Genomic DNA, 18,400 nt, shown 5'->3' on the forward strand with positions numbered 1-18,400 from the left:
TCCTCGAGGAATAGTTGTAAACCTCCACGGATTTTTTTAAGCAGACATAAGAAACGGAATGAGAAAGGCTTAAGCTTGCCAAACTGAGGAGAGGGCGTACCATATCAGGCAATTACACCGTTGTGGCCCCGCAACATCAATTGACGCTGCGCATCTGCGACAACGTTCGATTCATGCGAATTCCAGAGTGATATATTACATAATTTATCCGCGCTCAAATTGAATTTGTCGGAGACGTTAATAATCACTCTACAGCTCATCATGAGGCACATCCGTCCCTGCAAGTACAGACGTCGTGCTGCTCGATGCCGTCGTCTGCGTAACCTCAGTCTCTTCTCCCTCAGCATCCGCACTCGTCTCCGATGCTTGCGCAGTGCTCGATGATGCGGATTTCTTCGTCGGCCGCGGCACCTTCTTCTTAAGCAGTCGCTCTAGATGGTTCTGCAACGGCTTCACCCGCGCACGCATCTCGCTCGTTAGGATAACCGGGTCCTCGTTCATCTTCACTGACTTTTGCTTCTCCACCCATTCATCTAGCCACGTCTCATGCTCTGCCAGAGTCTTCTCCAGCGCCTCGAGTTCCTCTAAGGTGTACTTCGATGGCGGCCCGCCGTCCTCGGCAATGGTCAGATTCTTTCTTGCCTCACCGAGGAAGATACGTGTCTGCCAGTTCCAAAGCTGACTGTTATTCAGCGCGTGAGGAAACTTCTCGATCTCGGTGTATCTGTGAATGATCGGGTGCTCGAGACTCCTGCATAGCCGGTATAATCAGTGACAATGCTGATAATAAACTTCAGCGTAACCACTGACTCTAGTGTGCCTCTCTTATCAAGTAGGTCCCTCGTATCGGCATCCTCGCCATTTTCTGAGAGCCAAGTGAATGTCTCTTCCAGCTGCTCAGCGATTCTTTTCCTTTCTGCCTCTTGCGAGCACTTCATAAACGGAGAAGTTGGACTGTTGTCCTCCAACAGATCGCGCAGTCGATACGTGTATCCCTCAAGAGTGTTTCGCGCTTCCTCCCTGCGACGTTTGGTGGCTTCTTCGTTGTCCACAGCTATCAGCCTAGGAATAACAATATGAGCACTCTAGTCACACGTAACATTTGAGCTGCTAACACACCTTCCGCGCGCCTTACGCTTCTCTGTCGCTGACATCGGTGGCAATGAAGGAGTGCCCACCTCATAATCCAACAAGATAGTATCCTGCACTACCTTCTTTTCGGATGAGGTAGACGGAGCAGGAACTTCAAGAGGTACTTGCTCCTCAGTGACTACCCCTTCCTCGCCCTCAGATACCTCCTCGGACGAGGACGATGATCCGCCGAAGAATCCCTTTAGTTTGCCTAAATGCCGCTATCGGTGAGCTTTCCAAGTGTGACAGCAGCGTGTCAGCATACCAGTGATGGAGTCATCCTTAATCTCCCCGTGCACAAGGATGTCACTCAAGGTGCTCAAACCAGATTCAGTGAAGCTGACTGTCGCCTTCACCACGGGATCTGTTGCACCAGCTTCCGTGAGGTTCCGGATGGCCTCAGACACGCCGACAAGCTTGGCTTCCATTAGCTGCGTCGGTAATCCACTGCACGACATCTTGTGAGATCACCTCGAGAAAAATCATATCTGGAACATACGGAGCAGGTGGACTTTTATAAGCCATCTTGACGGTGAAGTCGTCCGAGCGCTTAAACGTGAGCGTCTTCTTAGCGCCAGTATTCGTACCCACGGGAAGGACAAGGGTGTTGATCATCCGGGGCTTTACGTCCGGGGACTTGGGTTCCGCTGGGTACGAAAGTTGGATGTCGTAAGGCGCGATGTCGATCACTTTGATGTCCTTGGTCCTGAACTGCCTGCTGAGTGCTGCACCATGAAGAGCGGCGCCCATGACGGCTGCCTCGTCCGCATTGACGTTCATGGCGATTTTGCTGCTGTGTGTTAGCCGTGGCATTCGATTTTAACGAACCTGCAACACGTACTCTCCAACGGCAGCCTTGAGCGCGGCCTGGATCATTGGTGTTCGCGAAGCTCCACCGGTCAAAATGACAGAAGAAATATCGTTCTGTAGATGATCAGCCATACAGCTCAGTAATTGTGTGTAATCGCCTACCAAGGTCAAGCCAGCGCGGGCAAGGGCATCAAAGATCGGCCGGGAGAACTCTCCCTTCAGATCCGTACAAGCGATCTCAAAGTCGGCTCTTGTTACCTTTGACCGGTAATCAATGTCAAAGGCCAGGCTCTCGACCTGCACCAAATCCGGTGAACACGCGAACAGCCGCACCACTGACGCTGATACCTTACCGTCGCCATCGCGTCTGCGTTCGCGCTTAGAATCGTCTTTATCCGGCCGGCTTCCTTCCACAGCTTCGTCATCGCACGTTTGTCGCTGCGGATGTCCTTGTCGTGCTTGCGCTGGAAATCCTCAATCATGATGTCGCGCAACCGACGATCGAGCTCTGTCCCGCCGATGGTGCGGTCGAACCCGAGGCCGGCGACATTGATCTGCACGCTGCCCTTCGCGTCGCCCGCGACGGATGAGAAGCCCACGACGGTCGCGCGAATGGCGGACGTGCCTGCGTCGTAGATGACGTGGTACTCGGGCGTGAGGAAAGTGCGCGTCATGGCATAGTTGACTGCGACTGCTGTGCCGTCGTTCACGAGCGCGAGCGTGCGCATCCCGGCAATTTCGATGGCGTCCATTACGGCTTCGCGCTCGTGTTGTGTATAGTATGGTGGCACGGTGACCACAACATCGAGTACTCTCTCTCCGGCAACGTCCTCGGCCAGCTGCCGAACGTATGCGAACTGCATTGCAATTAATTCCTCGACAGCCCACTCCGTGCCATCTGAGCGACGTAACGCAACTGTCCCTCGCTCTGTCTTGACGACGTCTGCGGATGAGATTGAGGTATAGAAGGAGACCGCATCAGATGCATATGGGGCCGCTTGCAGAAACTTCAGTGACGAGAACGAGTCCGTGGGGTATCTTCCTGCCTACAAGACCAAGTTGTCCATCTGACATGCCCAAAGCTCAACGCAATCACTCACAATAGCGAACGCATCTGAGCCAAACAGCCTATCTTTCTGTTTCCACCCCACAGACGACTGAATCTTCCGCTTCGAGTCCTTGTTCAACAAGACGTCGAACGGAACGCCGGGCTTCATGAGCGAAGCCTTGATCCAGTCCGCGCCATAGTCGATCGCCAACACGGACGCAAGTACATTTTCTGAGACTGTAGCAAGCAGAGCGAACAATAAACAGAGGCGATGGAGCAAAATCATCTTCGGGATGGCAGGTTGAGCATCTAGTCTAGCGGGATATAAATTCGGGAGGACACGTCGACCAGTACCGTTTCGTTTATTAGGCGCCCATAGAATGGACGTGGGCATCATGTGACCACCTCGAGGGTGATCTTAGATTGTTCGCTTATGTAATCCATAATTCTAATTCCCTTGTGTCTGCTCTCAGCTCTCGGCATCTTCTCGCGATACCCTTGTCTCGAAAATTGTCTGTGAGTTAGGAAGACTGTACTTGCATAAAGATCAAAACGTTCCTCAACTGGGCTTGCCATGGCTTCGAGTCTGGCCGCACAACTTGCCCAAGGCGCCTCTCTTAATTCGTCTCTACTAGTCGACAGGACGCGCCGCAAAACAGCAGAATCATATCTTTTCTCTCCAAAGGAAGCTCAAAAATATGATTTGAACACTGTCTTTTCCCTTGGGTCCAATGGCTTCTTGCAGCTCAAGTCTATAGAACCATCGTTCCGGCAATTCGAGCAGGCTCTTTTTTCAGATGCTGCGAAGGCTACCGACAGGACGCTTCTACCAGTAGATGCCGATGCGCAGCTCAATGAGAGCATCAGTTCATTCCTGCCGCTCCTAGGGCCGTATTTGATGGATGCTCCGGCGGGAAAGGTTATTGAGTGGCTCGTGAGACGGTTCAGGTATGTTGCCTCATTAATGCAGATCCTCTTGATGGACGGTTTCAGTTAGAGCGGAATAGCTCTCGGTTGTCCTCTCATACACGAATCTACGTTTGCAAAAGCTCATGACGATTGTATAGAATCAACGAGTTCAACGTGGAAGACGTTATTAGGTTGTTCCTCCCCTACCACGAATCGCCTCATTTTGCAAAAATGGTCACCATCTTACATATCCAGTACGTCCAGTGCTATTACAGTCATCACGCTTCTCATCGCCTTTCATCAGGGAACAGTCTATGTTCCGCTTCTTAAGTGCATACAAGACTACGGGCAAGGCATTGCCTCGTAGCGCGCTCGTCACGGAGATGCTGAAGAACTCGGACCTCTCCCGCTTTATCTCTGGCCTGCTTCTCATTGCTTTGAAGGAGAACGGTCCCAGTGTGCACAAGGCACTGGTCGCTTTTCATACTGGCGTTCTGCTTGATTTCGTCGCAAAGAGCAAGATATTGGACGAGGGAACTGTAGCATTTTTGTTGACGGCATCTCTGGAGCCGCTTCAACTCGTATTGGAGGCCACTACCAAGGCGAAAGAGGCTATTCGACAAGAATCAATTGTATGATCGAATCCCACTATCTGACTGCACATCGATAGTTGATCTCTGGCTTTTCGCAGCTCGGAATCCTTCTAATTCTGGCCGGTATCTCTCAAAAATGCCACCTGAGTCCCAAGGCGCTCAACGCTGTTCTCAGTGCGGTGGCTGGCTGTAGCAAGGATGTTACCGCGAAGCAGCTTATCAGAACGACTTTGTGCATCTGCGCTCCGCAAGATGTCTCAGAGAAGTTCCCGCGGGCCCTACTCAGAGTTTTCACACACAAAGCGTACGTCTCTGTTCTGCGCAAATTGCCAGGCTAGTTCTCATTTTGTACCAGTGACATGCCTGCAGAGTTGAGGGAAGCTCTAGCATGGGTCGGATCGGAGAAAGTGTTACTTCCATTAGTAACAGGACTCGTCTCACAGTATGTCGTTTCATCGCCTGCCTGGTTTCTATGTCTCTCATGTCTCTCATGCAATCCTAGACTCTCCAGAGAGCCTGCTGTTGATCTACTCACATCGACACTCGCACTCACAGAATTGCCAAATAGCATCAGTCGCCATGCAGCGGAATTGCTGCTGAGAGACTTGATTAATGCTGAGGACCCAGCAGCCCCGGACGTCCTCACTGCGCGGAGCCTGTTGTCACAATTGAAACAGCGTCATGCGGAGGTCGTGCAACAGGCGTGCGAGGAAGCACTTAAGCAGGACGAAGGCAAGCGGGAGGTCATCGAACAACTTGCGATATCTCTGTCGATGGTACGTATGCATCAGTCTATCTAGGTTGCACATGGTCTGAAATCTTCGCAGTCTCTGCCTGGCTCAAGCGGGAAGAATCGCCTTGACAAGATTGTTGCATCCGTCAGTGCCGATGCTTACGTCCGTGCAATTGCCGTGCGAAACCTATACAGTACCTTGTCCGATGGGTCCACTTCTTCTGAGGACGCTGTGAGTACAATCATCCAATTGAACTCTGCTGTCGTGTTGCTGACAAGCATTGTCCGTAGGCCGCTGCAAAAGCTGCTCTACGAGCTCGGATACTCGATACCGATGCATCAGTCCTCGAAGCTCTGTATGCTGAACCGACAGAGCTTGTGCCTGTTCTGCTTGAGGATGCTGCTGGTTACATCTCGGCGCTATCCGAGGTGCTTCATTCGGCCACGATATCGATCCCGCGGAACGCCACTCTCCTTCATCTCGCCTTCCTAGCGAATCATATATTTACGCCACTAAATGAGAAGGATGCATCCTTGGCGGATCATATTGTGCACGAATTATTCTTCCCTTATCTCCTGTTCTCCAAAGCGAAGCAGAAGAGCGCTTCTCTGGCATGGGACATCCTCGAGGCTAAGGAGAAAGACGTCCATGATGTCACTGGTATCGGCAGGTATGAGCTATTGTGCGGGTGCGTCGATGTTATACGATGGGAACAGGAACATCGGTCGGAGGGTCAAGAAGACAGCACTGAGCTGCTGACGAGGATCGACCTTGCTCTGGCAGTTAAGATGGCTGGTGAGTCGACTTTGTCCCACTCTGCCCACGCTTTCCATTCACGGACGTTTCGCGTGTAGAGAACATATTGGCGTCAGACCGCTACTCGCAGCAGTTCCAGCTGCTACTGGCGAAGTTGAGAGATAACAATCCCCGCTCACGTGCACTAGGCTACCTCGTCGCAAGAGCTCTGCTTATTCGTTTGTCTGGGGAACATCAGCTTAATGCCGCTCTGCAAATGCTGCAGGCCATGCAGCTCAAAACTCTCGAGGGCATGAGCGACTTCATGCGAGGTGTCGACAATCTTCTGACAGTGAGTAAGCTGTAACGCGGACGTCTTTGATGTCTCATGCATTTCTTGATGTAGTTTCTGCATGATATGAGCTTAGGGACTGCTGTGGTATTAAAGCCGAATAGTGAACACACGCTGCAGAGACTGCAGACTGCCATACTCACAATGTTGCCGGTCACACCGCGTCCCGATGGCATCAAGCCGGACTGGCTCGCACCTCATGACGTAGGTACCTTGAAGGGAATTCAGTGCACAGAACTGACCCATCCTCACAGCCGCAGTCTGTTGAAGCCCATGCAGATACGCGGGGAATCCGTTACGTCCATCTCATGCGCGCGGTTTATTATCTGAGCAATTCTACGGCGTCACTACCCCTTTTGTCGACGAACCTCCTCCGCGCTCTGTTTATGAATCTGGCAGACGACGCTCTGGTATTCCTTGCCGGCGTATGGACGTCACCATCTGTGAAAGGAGACAATGGCAGCATGCACGTCCGCGTGGCAGCCTTGTATCATGCTGTAGCGTTCTTGGAGGCTCACTGTGCCACAGAACATTATATTGACTTCCAAACGATATTGCCTTCCATCTTAGTAGCTCTGCAAGATGCAGAACTTCGCGTAAGAGAGGCGGCTCTTGAGTGTGTGGCGATCCTGGCCAAACTCGCACAGGCCAAGGAGGTTTCGTCCATATATGCGTACGACACGATTTACGGGCAAACATCACGTATGTATAATCAGATCCCGTATCGCTTGTACTGATGGGCTTTCTGTACATAGACTTGCTACAATATGTCGACTGGGAGGATTTTTGCAAGTACATTAGCGCTTTGGGATCGTTTGGGAAACATTTCCTACACGATGCAGGCTATATGCGTGTGTTCCATCAGGAGTACCTTTCAAGCGGCAAAAACGAAAAGAAGAAATTGAAGGGGTGAGCTCATTCTTCAGACACGGGTATATGTTCTCACTGCGTGACCTAAGGTTCAAACAGAGGATAGTTTGCTACTTGTTGTCGCATGTGAACGCCTGCCAGCTTGCGTACATCAAGTTACATCTTTTGCAAAGCCTGGAGACGACGTCGAGCGAAGTGAAATGTCAAATTCTGCTACCCTCCATAGAGACCGCAATAGACAATGTCGACAGTGCCACAAGCATCGATGCGTCTTCGCAAGAACTCATTGCGCACCTTGCATCCTCCTTCGATGCCTCAGGTGCTGCTGACTTGAATGACGCGAGCAAGTCAACATGGCCAACGTTCGAGAAACTGTTGAGGTCTTGCTTCGGGAATAGTTCGTATATAATCCTGTCGGCGTGGCTTGTGTAAGATGCTGATGTCCTATTTAGCTTCTCTGTCAGCTGCGAGAAGGACCCTTGCTTACCAGCTAGAACACGGGTTGTTCACGAAGTTGTCGTCGGAGCGTAAGGTTGACTTGTGCGACATCTTAATCGATATCAGTGTCAATGACGCTAGTGCGGTGGGTGTTAGAGCGTTGCACGCTATATCAGTCCTGTCTCTCATCATTTCTATTTTGCAGATGCCGGATTGCAAGCAGCTACTTAGCAGCGTTCTCACGGACGTTGCCGTAATCTCCAGCATCCTCGTTCTCTATCGGCCCAGCGTTGAAGACGTTCCCAACCGTGCCAGCAAACGCGCGAGGCTCGAGAAGTGAGTGTGGCAATATATCATCCTAGCAATCATAACCTACAAAGTCGCGAATTCAGTGGGCCGAACGAAAGTGCCGAGGGCAAGCTATTTTCACTGACCCTTTTAATGGAGATTTTGGGCTCGAAGCCGCTGCCCGGTTCCCTCGACCTGGTTGCATGTCTTCTGGAGACCTTGAAAAGGGTCTCACATGATGCATCGTCAAATCCAGCAGATAGAGGCTACACTGAACAACTTGTCATGAATGCAGTGGACAGTGCACTTAGCAATATCAAAGTGCGTGCTGCCTCCGTGGGGAATTTTCTGATTTCACAATCTATGCAGGACACAACAAAACTTCATCCGGGCATCATCCGAGTTGATATACTAATCGAATTGATTAGAGGTGCCGTGCATGTGTTGCAAATGTGATTATAGCTTCTGAAAAAGCCATTTAGGAGCCAATAATCTGCAGACATTCCATCAAGCTCTGTTGCTGATAGCTGGGCTGGCGCGTTTAGCACCCGAGGCGGTCCTTCACAACATCACGCCTGTCTTCACGCTCATGGGAACAAATGTCTTCCATCGAGATGATGCGTATAGCTTTAGGGTTGTTCAGAAAGTAAGCACTTTCCCCTTTCAAAGCAATCATTTCTTGCAATCTGCTGACATTATTCTCAGACCATTGAGAGCATCGTGCCTGTTATGATCTCATCGTTGAAGGCCGCTCATTCTGATCATCTCGATCTCATCATCGCAGCAAGGGACTTCCTCCGCATATTTACGGATGCGCAAAATCACATTCCTCGTCACAGACGGACGAAGTAAGTGTTGAGATCCTGTGCCGAAGTATGTCTCATCTTGCCGTAGGTTCTTCACACATCTCGTTGATGTGTTGGGACCTGAGTTTATGGCTCCCGTGAGCATGCTCCTAGTGGACAAGGTATGCAAGCGCGTCACAAGACAGAACGACGAAGATGGCCGAGCGTCACTGGCACTCCCGATCACTGTGTTGCAGCACTACCCAACACAACAGCGTCTGATGGTATGGGTACCGCTCATTTCCGTTCACACTCCTCATTCATATACTTTGCAGGTTATTACTGAAATGCTGCACGAAGTGAAGCGCCTGTTGAACAGGAGAGCTGACGCAAATGCTTCGACATTCCTTTCGCTGCCTAGGTGGGCAGTTCACCACTTCTCCGACCTACGGTCTAACTTGATGAGTTACTTGCAGCGACGACGAAACAGGAACGCAATATCCAATGTGGAGACAACGTTCTATTGCGCTGCTCATTTTTTGTGATCGAGCAATGAGGGAGATCCCTGTGATCTCTTCGCCGAAGGGACATCAGGAACGTGCATCAAGCTCAGAAACTCTTTCTCTGCTGTTGAGCATTGCCGTGCTTGAAGATCCTGACGGTCGTCTGAAGGGAGTCACTTCGGCTGCTCGAGATGCTATGGTCAGCACACTACGGGTAGTGTCTGCCACAGAGTTTATATTGGGTATTCTTGCAATGATCAGGTCGACAAATATCAAGGTGAATAGGCTGCGAGAAATCATCATACAGTCTCTGAGATTGCGGATAGGTTCAAATGGGTGCTCTGGAGCTCCTAGCAGAACGTCTTCCTGCCGTAGCAGATCGCGCTCGACAAGAGCTCACACCGACCGTCACGAAACTCGTTGGCCACATCCGCGACATCCTCGTGTCGAAGCCAGAAGACTCATTGAACAACGCGGCATTGCACGCGCTGCGCAGTATCGGCGATACGTTGTGTCAAGGAGAAGAAAATTCTCTTACCGCGGCTGTTCCGCTTGTACTTGCTTCCATTGCCAACGAGAATGCTGCTGAGGCTGCCCTTGCGGCGCTTCTTGCGCTCTGGTGAGAACATCATGAATGCATTTAGGTTTCATGCTAATATCTCTGCAGTTCAAAGCTGGGACCGCGCATGATTCCTCATATCAAGCCTGTTGTACAAGAATGTGTCATCTTTATACGTGGACACAATGAGGGAACCGAAGGTTCGGACGTGTCCTACATTTCGTCGGACATCACATACCTAAAAGCCCCATTGGCAGTAGCAGCAGATTCTGTCAAGGCAGCATTTAGCGTTATGCAGATCTTGCTCACGACAGTCCCCACGTTCTGGGGTGAGAAGGAGCTTACCCAAGTCGTCCAGCTATTCCTCGAATTGTGTGGATCCGATGAAAAATCAAGCATGGCAGCGCCTGTCGTGAGGACACTGGCAAAACGCATCCCGTCAAAGACTTTGCTCGAGACTCTTTGCAAGATGTGGACATCATTGCAGCCCAGCGGGCAGACAGTGAGAATCCCCTAATCCGTCTCCTTGCTGGAGTTCTACTGACGGAGCGACAGAGCAACATGTCCATATACTCGGGATATTTCCATGTCATGAAACGAGCCCTACGGACGGCGGGTCGTCCTGTTGTCTTGGAGCACTTGCGTCCGATTTTCTCGACATATCAAGATGCATTAGAGTTGAGCGCGAAGGATGAGAAGCGACAAGTCGGTCCCTTCGGTGTCACCAACGTCGCGTCGCTGACACTTCCGCAGATCGAACATGAGCTTATTGCATCGTTCCTGGAGCTTGTGGTGAAGCTCAACGAGACTGCTTTCAGGCCGCTCTTCCGAAAGTTGTCGGATTGGGCGTTCATCCACGGCAAGGGTAGGTTTGATCCGCAGGAGGATACCCAATTTTAGCTTCATCTTTTCTTTTAGATGGACAGAGTACAATGCGCGTCGTGACGTTCTGCCATGTGTATGACGCATTGTTGGATTATTTCAAGGTTAGAGGTACTCGTCGCATCTCCTTCACGCAACCTAACATGATCACATTAGACTTTGATGATCCCGTACATGTCATTCCTGTGGCAATCGTTTCTGGAATTACTGAATAGGTTCATCACTGCTGATGTCAATGATGCCATCGTCTGGTCCTCAGTGCTCGTAACATTGACCAAGACACTGTCGTACGATGAAGGAGGTATATAATTTTCCATTATGAGCTGCTTCTCGACTTGTCGCTGATAGTGCATTCCAGCGTTCTGGCGGAATGACAAACTTCAACAGCTAGTTCCTGTTGTCGTCAAGCAGGCACCCGTTTGCATGCGATTGCATGCGAGCGAGGACAAGGCTGTGCTGTCTGACTGCTTGGTCGCGACAATGGAGGCGGTCAATGACGACACGTTGCTCAAGTCCATGAACCTCGATGTTTTGATGCATAGCCGCTCGGAAAACTCCAGATTGCGTATTTACAGCCTTGAGTGCAGCGAGGCGTTGTGGAAGGCCCACGGTGGAAAACTGCTAGGTGCATATATACGCTTTACTTGCAAAGCATTTTCTCACTTCGTGTCCGTAGGTTTCGTTGCGGAGACAACGACATTCATCGCCGAATGTGCTGAGGACGAGAATGATAGCGTCGTGCGCGCGGCACACAAGCTCAAAGACGCAGTAGAAAGCATAGCAGGGAAGATAGATGTCTAATGGGGCTGGACGACCTCCTCACCTGTGGCGGCTTAGGCATGATGTCCTCATTTATCTCTGCTGTGATTGTATTGTCGCTATTGATTGCACACTTCGTAGCAATCTCATCCGCATTCTTTCAAAGTGAGATTGTTATCCGACCATGATGCAGTGTCTGTCCTTTGCCACAGCGGTGCGTCGAGAAATCAAATTCACTGTTTCACTTGGTCTCGATAGCGCTGAGAACTGGCGGAAGCGATGTTTTCGTGTGATCTCTCTTACCGATGCCTCGCATTCGAATACTTTATGAAGTCCGTTGCAAGCTGCGCGAGATTTGAGATGTGAACATCTGCTTGTTATTCTGTGGACTTGACTTTAACTCTCGATGCATAACCAGCTACTTTGAGTGGAACTCGGACCTGCATGATGATCTCCGACTTCAGTAATCATTGACTGACTTGGCACAATTAGTCATGAAAGTGACATCCGTAACATCTACAGCTATAATACCCGGCCACAAGTTCACATAGGATAAAACTCGCTTGCATGTGCGTTTTGAGAGACATGGAAGACATGGCTGTCCCGGCCGCTGACGATGTTCAGCAGATATGTTGATGAACACATCGTTTGCGGCTGGCATCACTTAGTGTGGGCACTGGATGCTAGTAAACATTGCACTCAGAGTCTCAGTCATATAGAACCACGAACAAACTCTCAAAGTCACACCTGGTTGGCTTACCTCTCGTTCCTACCACCTCTGCAGGGAAAAGATGGCAACGACATGAAACAGCGCACAATCTCAAGGATGCTGTAACCAGGAAAAGGCGACGGGCAGTGGAGTCCGAGTTTTTAGAATTGCACTCATAACATTCAATATTCAGCCTTCATGCGAGGAAGACACCTGTTTCTAAGTTGTGTGCCGTCATGCATCATGGCTCATCACTGTGGGTATCTCTGTGCCATTGACCGGGTATCAATCAAATTTACACAGAAAGGACAACTCACATCTGACTGTCGCATATGCCCTGGACTTGAACGTTTCCAGCGACGTGTTCGACCATAGTATGATCGCAATACAGCATTTCTGAGGAAACCTGCCTCACCTGTTGTGACACGAGGCACTTACATTGGTCGAACACTCGTAGGATTCCTTGCAACACAATGTGGTGATGGGCACTCTGCAAACTGAGCGAACCTGGATGTCCTTGGCAGTAACACGCCTCGCGAGAATTATTTGCGGACTTATGTTTTCCGAGGACATCGTTGCGTTGAGGACCTGTTTGAGCATAGCATACGGTTGTCATAGTAATTATGCTGCATATCCGTCCAAATGAGCGAGAGGTTGAGTTACGCAAATCAACATGACGGCTGCGGGAGACAGAGGCCGTGAATATCTTGATTGATACTAGCTAAAGCCGCCACGCGAACTCGACTCTCCGCTGCGCCCTTCTCTCTTAGTCTTCAATTTCTTTGGGCAGCAGGCCTGCAGCTGTCCTCTATCCTGCAGCTGCTACCGCCTTCTGCCTCTATCCTTGACGACCTCCGCTGCTGGCAACACAGAAGCTGCTTTGACGATTATCTACTTTCTTGTAATCGGTATCTAGGATCCTCGTGCCGGTGACACCCTCTGCTGCTTTGAACGAAGCTTGCCCTGTATCAAGTTGCGATTGAAGCAAAATGTCCAGGCGGACTAGTTATGCGAGCTCCATGCATGAAAGGCGCATCTCCAAATTCCGGGTGTCGGACGAGGAGCTCATGAAGTACGTCGCGATACTGCTCGTGTGTTACAACATGTCTGACACAAAACGTTCAAAGTTTCACTCTCCGGGTCGGGTAAGTCTACCGCTGCTGTATGTTCGAGGATGCCTCAATTTGTTGCTACAGGTTGCTGACCTACCATATGCAACCGAAGGTCCCGGACACCACGCCGGAAGCGGAGACTAAGGACTACTCTTTCAGAATCTCAGGAGCACTCTCGAGTTCCATCTTCTCGATCGGGGATCTTTTCAGAGATGGAGAGAAGGGTGTGAGGTTCCCGAAGGACCTCTTAAAGGTGCTCGAGCAGATGCTGCAGGACATTGCGATGGGCAAGAATGCGGCGTATGTGGTAAACCTTGTCTCAATGGTGTCGACTCTCAACCATCCCGCTATAGGTATTCTGACCAGCTAATACGAAGAACGATGGCCGTTTTTTATGGTCAAGTCAAGGACGAGACTTTCCGACGTCAAATGAAGGAGAACCGCAAGATCGAGGAGCTTATTCTCATGTTCGCAACGAATGCCACTAATATTCTCAAGAAGGAGCCTACGCTAGCAGGTGATGGCTGGAAGGTTGAACTTAACAATCACATTGCTCAGTTCATCCGTCTGCTTCGAGAGTGTCTGCGACATGTCAGTCATGTTCCTCCAGAGCTGACCGCCCGACTGGATATGTACACTGAAAAGCTCGCTCCATCGCAAACTGCGAGTGACTCGGGATACGACTCATCCTCTACATCACGAGATCGCGACTCAATGAGCTCATTGTCGACTAAACGTAACAGTCAAAACCTCTCTGGGATGCCATTAGTGGTCACCGCCGCCCGGCTGTTCAAACTCCCTGATTCTGCCGTGCAAAAGGAGATTGAAGAGCTAGGAAGGGTTTGTACAGAAAAGGTAGGCTCCTACACTGTCGACTCTAGATCATTAATCATACATTCATTCAAGGCTGCTCTGGCAGACTTGAAGGCATGTCGCACTATCTCACGTGGTGCATGCGATAGCTAAATACAACGGTCTCTACCAGACGCTCTTGAAAAACATCAATGCTGGCACACAGTTTCCTGGCCGCCGGGAAGACTTCGAGAACGATGCTGCCTGGCACTACTGGAAGACGCTCGAGACATCCCACCTCTCGCAGCTCATGGTCGCGATGGTCCAACGCAATCCGGAACTCGCCAAATCACCCCCGGCCGACGCTCCATCCTCATCCAACGTGAATGGTCGGCCAGGATCCATCTACTCCCTGCGGTCATCACGGCCAGATTCATTCTATGCTATCTCCTCCTCCCGGCATGGGTCGATCAGTAGCCGCCATTCGATGGTGCGCACGAACAGCGTCTCGTATGATGACTTCGGCACGATCAAGGAGGAGCTCCACGGTGACGGTGACGGTGACGACGACGAGGAGGCCCCGGTCACCCCGAACTACACGTTCATCCCGCCGAATTCGCGCAAATACTACAAGCGGTTGCTGGAGTATTGCTTGATTGCGGACCTCGAGGCGATGCTGAGTCCTGCGGTCGGCGACGACGATGAGGTCTCGCTCGGCATCCTCTCCCCGCCGCATATAGAGCTTATCAACGAGTGTGCGCTGCGCTGGCGGATCGGCCAGCCGTACCGTGCGGTGTGCTTCTTGGACCTTGTGAAGCAGTTCTACGAACGGAATGAGGTCCCGCTCGAGTGCATACCCGAGGCGCTGCAGAATGTCCAGAAGGTAATAATGGAGGTCGAGCTGGAGAAATGGCCAATACAGGATGTGCGTAGCTTCGTGCAAGACCCATGCAAGAATCTAGCTAAAATGTTTGAACGTAGCGTGAATATTTGGCACAAGTATACGGCAGCCTATTCAGCATCTTCTTATCATACCTCTATCACGCAATGGAGGCAATCCCGAATCTGAAACCATCTGACATTTCTCCCTACGTTCAAATCCTCGAATCCGTACGGGAGAGTGGCCTACTCGAGCAGTATGACGTCGATGTCGCTGCCCGCCTTGCTGATGTGCAGAGTCAGGTACGCGCAGCGGCCGCGCGGCATTATGATCAGAAGAGTCGTGAGCTGCAGTCGGCGCCGGGAGTGAATAAGGCGCTCCCTCACCTGCTGATGACTGATGAGATCGAGAAGGCTGCGAAACAGCTAGACAAGAGGTTCCCAGAGCCCCTTCTCGGGTATGTGTGCTGTGAATGACACATTTAATGGAACAAGGACGTGCTGACGTTGTTCGTGACAGGCAATTGGACATCGTTTCGCTGGTTGTGGAGGTCCAGATACCGCATTTTATATTGGACTTGGACGATTCGCGAAAGAGACTGTTCGCCGACGCGATGAATGGTCCTACACCTGACGTGCCAATTCAAGACATATTTGTTCTCTATCGACGAACGAAGATATTGCTGGGAATGTACAAAGCGTTTTGTCCAAAGTTTGTCGAGGTTGTATTGGCTGGCGTGTAGACTGCTGACCCCTGCTGTAGCGGCGAGATTCAATTCGACCTGGGCGGATTCTTCGAGCCATATGTGCGGCAATGGCTCCTCAATACGGACAACAAGACTACGCAATGGGTGCAGGCAGTGAGTACGTCTTCTGTGATGTCCTTGAGCGTGCGCTGAAGGGATTTTCACTCAGGCCATTGCTGCTGATAAAGTACGTAATACAACGGACCTGGTACTCATGTTTGCTAAATACTTGGTATAGTTCCAACCTGAAGGTACGGAAGGACACAGTTCATCGATTATCGATCTGTTCGATTCTTTACGAAGCCCAATTACCTTCCTCGAGGACCTCGAATGGGCCGATGAATATCAGGAAGCGAGGTTCTACACAAGTCTGTCCAAGGTTAGGGTTTTTTTGATCATCCGCTATGAATGAGTTGTCTCACGATTGCACAGACAATCAGCAAGGCAATCGAGCAATATTGCCGCAGTGTCGAGGAGATGTTCATGGCAGAAATGTTCCCACGGCCCACTGATTACATTCAGCCTCAAAAATCCTCTGCGTGGCTTGAGAAAGCCAAGCAGTTGGCGACTCCGGGCGAGAAGAAAGTGGAGCCGTTCACGTTCCAGCCAGAGTCGTGTGTGAAGCTCAACAACGTCGAGGCCGCTCGTCGACTGCTGGATAACATGTACGCCCAGATGCAGGCGGATAAGAAGACAGAGATCCTGCAGAACGCGCCGCCGGTGCCGGAGAAGACCGAACGCACGAATCGCTTCCTATTCACGGTGAAAATCGTCATTGCGGAGGGCCTGGTGCCTCTCGATAGTAGTCCGTCTTCGAGGCTGGACACGTTCGTGACGCTCAGCGATGAGCAGGGCAACCGGCTGGCTAAGACACGGACGATCTATGAGACGCTGAACCCGCGATGTAAGTGCATGTGGCGCGCTCTCTGCTATGCTCGACCTCATCTGCCATCTGTAACCAGGGGATGAAACGTATGATATCTCAGTTGAGAAGCCGCTCTGGCTGATGGTCAGCGTCCGCGACCGCGCGCTGATTGGCAAGCATGACACAGTGGGCCGAGCCTACATTTGCCTTGACCCACGCCGCTACGGCGACTTCCTCACGCATGACCAATGGATGGACTTGGATTCGCAGGGTCGGATACTCATCCGTATCAGTATGGAGGGTGAGAAGGATGATCTGCAGTTCTACTTCGGTCGTGCGTTCCGTTCTTTGAAACGTGCGGAAAGCGATATGGTCCGCGTCTTCATTGACAAGGTCAGTCAATTCACGGCAAGGCAACAGTGTCGCATGCTGAACGTGCTTGTCTAGGTCTCGCCGTTCATCCGACAATGTCTGTCGCGAACAATCCTCAAGACGCTTACGAAGACCAATTTCGGTAGTATCGATTACAATAAGGCCTTGGGCAATGTGACTGCGCTGTTTGGCCAGGCACTTGGGTCGAACAACTCAGAAGTGCAGATCCCGCTGCCGCAGTCGGAGAAGCCGCGCATCCGGCCAGAGGCACTCTCAGACGTGGAGATAGAACAGGCCATCTTGCCGCTGTTTGACTACCTTGATGCAATCCTGCCGACATTCAACACGTACCTCAGCGAGACGACGAAGGAGATGGTCATGACGAGAGTGTGGAAGGAGATCCTGAACGTGATCGAGGGTCTGCTCATCCCGCCACTATCCGATAAACCGAGCGAATCGAAGCCGTTGAGCGACAAGGAGGTCGACATTGTGTTCAAGTGGCTCAAGGTAAGTCGGTGGCCGGTAGTTTGGCGGTATAGCTGACGATGACGTCTGTTAGTTCCTGAGAGACTACTTCTACGCCGGCGGAGAAGGTCCAGTGCCCCTCGAGGCGCTCCAGAACCAGAAGTACCGAGATGTGCTCTCTATTCGACTTTACTATGACTGGCATACGTGAGTGTCGGCAATTGCAAAATTGAAATGCGCTACTCAACAGTCCCCTGACAGCGATGCTCTGATGGAGGAGTGCGTGCGGATGATGCAGCAGACCCTCCGCGCGTCGCCGGGGTTGAAGAAGCGGGCCAAGAGCGTCTACCAGCAGCGCAACCTGGGCACGATCAAGAACCGCAAGAAGGAGAAGCAGCAGGAGAAGGAGGTCAACAACGGTGAGACCATCCTGCGGATTCTCCGTATGCGGTACGTCTCTTTTTGTATCTGCGCGTGCATGGGCGCGCCCGCTGATTTGCACGCCCTTGTCTGTTCGTGTAGGCCCGGCTCGTCCGACTTCATCTCACAGCAGATGCAGGCCATGACGAGCATGCAGGCGGAACGCGAAGCGCGCGAGCAGGAGAAGGAGAGGCGGAAAGCACAGCGGCCACGCCAGATGCAGCAGTCGCTGTCCGCGATTCCTCCCGTGCCCGCCCTGCCTGCCGGCACCGTGTAGACGATTTATGATGCCAGTCTCCTCTCGAACTGTATATCCCGGGACAGATACCTTGCATAGTATACCACCGCCGCGCTTCTCCCTACGTGTTAATAGTGCTGCAATTTCCTCTGCTCATGTGTCGCCATGTTACTCATCTCAATGGAATGGGGTTTTTTTCTGTATTCGGGCTCGTGGGATCATGGTGGACATATTTGGGAGTCTACATGGCGAGGATTACATTGTACACTCAAGATGGGGGGAGTCTAGTTGGTACGCAGCACATGGTATGGATTAGCTGTACAGCGATTACAGGAGATAGATAAGGTAGGACTAGTAGTACACGCTGCGAATGCCTGCCGGTCTCAGCGGGGAGCCTAGCAAGATT

At 51.3% G+C, this 18,400-nt stretch overlaps 3 protein-coding genes across 3 annotated transcripts; 2 read left to right on the forward strand and 1 right to left on the reverse strand.

Annotated features, from left to right (window-relative positions):
* Positions 1–249: 249 nt before the first annotated feature.
* On the reverse strand, positions 250–3,275 carry LAESUDRAFT_660144 (actin-like ATPase domain-containing protein; the record flags this gene model as incomplete). The annotated part of the gene is made up of 9 exons (XM_040904850.1): positions 250–751; positions 811–1,062; positions 1,120–1,342; positions 1,397–1,578; positions 1,631–1,924; positions 1,973–2,055; positions 2,104–2,238; positions 2,295–2,987; positions 3,042–3,275. The coding sequence occupies 9 exons, from the start codon at positions 3,273–3,275 to the stop codon at positions 250–252; spliced, it is 2,598 nt and encodes an 865-aa protein (XP_040761031.1).
* A 211-nt stretch (positions 3,276–3,486) lies between these two features.
* On the forward strand, positions 3,487–11,571 carry LAESUDRAFT_744673 (uncharacterized protein). Its single transcript, XM_040911326.1, has 30 exons — positions 3,487–3,937; positions 4,057–4,152; positions 4,203–4,530; positions 4,590–4,795; positions 4,847–4,933; positions 4,994–5,267; positions 5,319–5,456; positions 5,516–6,020; positions 6,080–6,312; positions 6,367–6,516; positions 6,567–7,014; positions 7,068–7,221; positions 7,272–7,579; positions 7,635–7,765; positions 7,826–7,956; positions 8,013–8,229; positions 8,278–8,338; positions 8,391–8,554; positions 8,614–8,756; positions 8,803–9,114; positions 9,170–9,473; positions 9,523–9,815; positions 9,864–9,955; positions 10,013–10,257; positions 10,311–10,460; positions 10,509–10,620; positions 10,674–10,741; positions 10,794–10,938; positions 10,996–11,262; positions 11,314–11,571. The coding sequence occupies exons 1-30, from the start codon at positions 3,564–3,566 to the stop codon at positions 11,436–11,438; spliced, it is 6,261 nt and encodes a 2,086-aa protein (XP_040761032.1). The 5' UTR covers positions 3,487–3,563; the 3' UTR covers positions 11,439–11,571.
* Positions 11,572–13,094: 1,523 nt separating this feature from the next.
* LAESUDRAFT_660027 (uncharacterized protein) lies at positions 13,095–18,033 on the forward strand (the record flags this gene model as incomplete). Its single annotated transcript, XM_040904843.1, has 15 exons — positions 13,095–13,198; positions 13,302–13,517; positions 13,571–14,087; positions 14,203–14,934; positions 14,991–15,352; positions 15,409–15,600; positions 15,652–15,748; positions 15,804–15,821; positions 15,873–16,013; positions 16,067–16,538; positions 16,597–16,892; positions 16,947–17,378; positions 17,431–17,543; positions 17,598–17,786; positions 17,859–18,033. 15 exons carry the CDS (start codon positions 13,095–13,097, stop codon positions 18,031–18,033), a joined length of 4,056 nt encoding a protein of 1,351 aa, XP_040761033.1.
* Between the last annotated feature and the right edge of the window lie 367 nt (positions 18,034–18,400).

This window comes from Laetiporus sulphureus, assembly GCF_001632365.1.
Source record: "Laetiporus sulphureus 93-53 unplaced genomic scaffold LAESUscaffold_41, whole genome shotgun sequence".
In the NCBI taxonomy this organism is placed as follows: Eukaryota; Fungi; Basidiomycota; class Agaricomycetes; order Polyporales; family Laetiporaceae; genus Laetiporus; species Laetiporus sulphureus.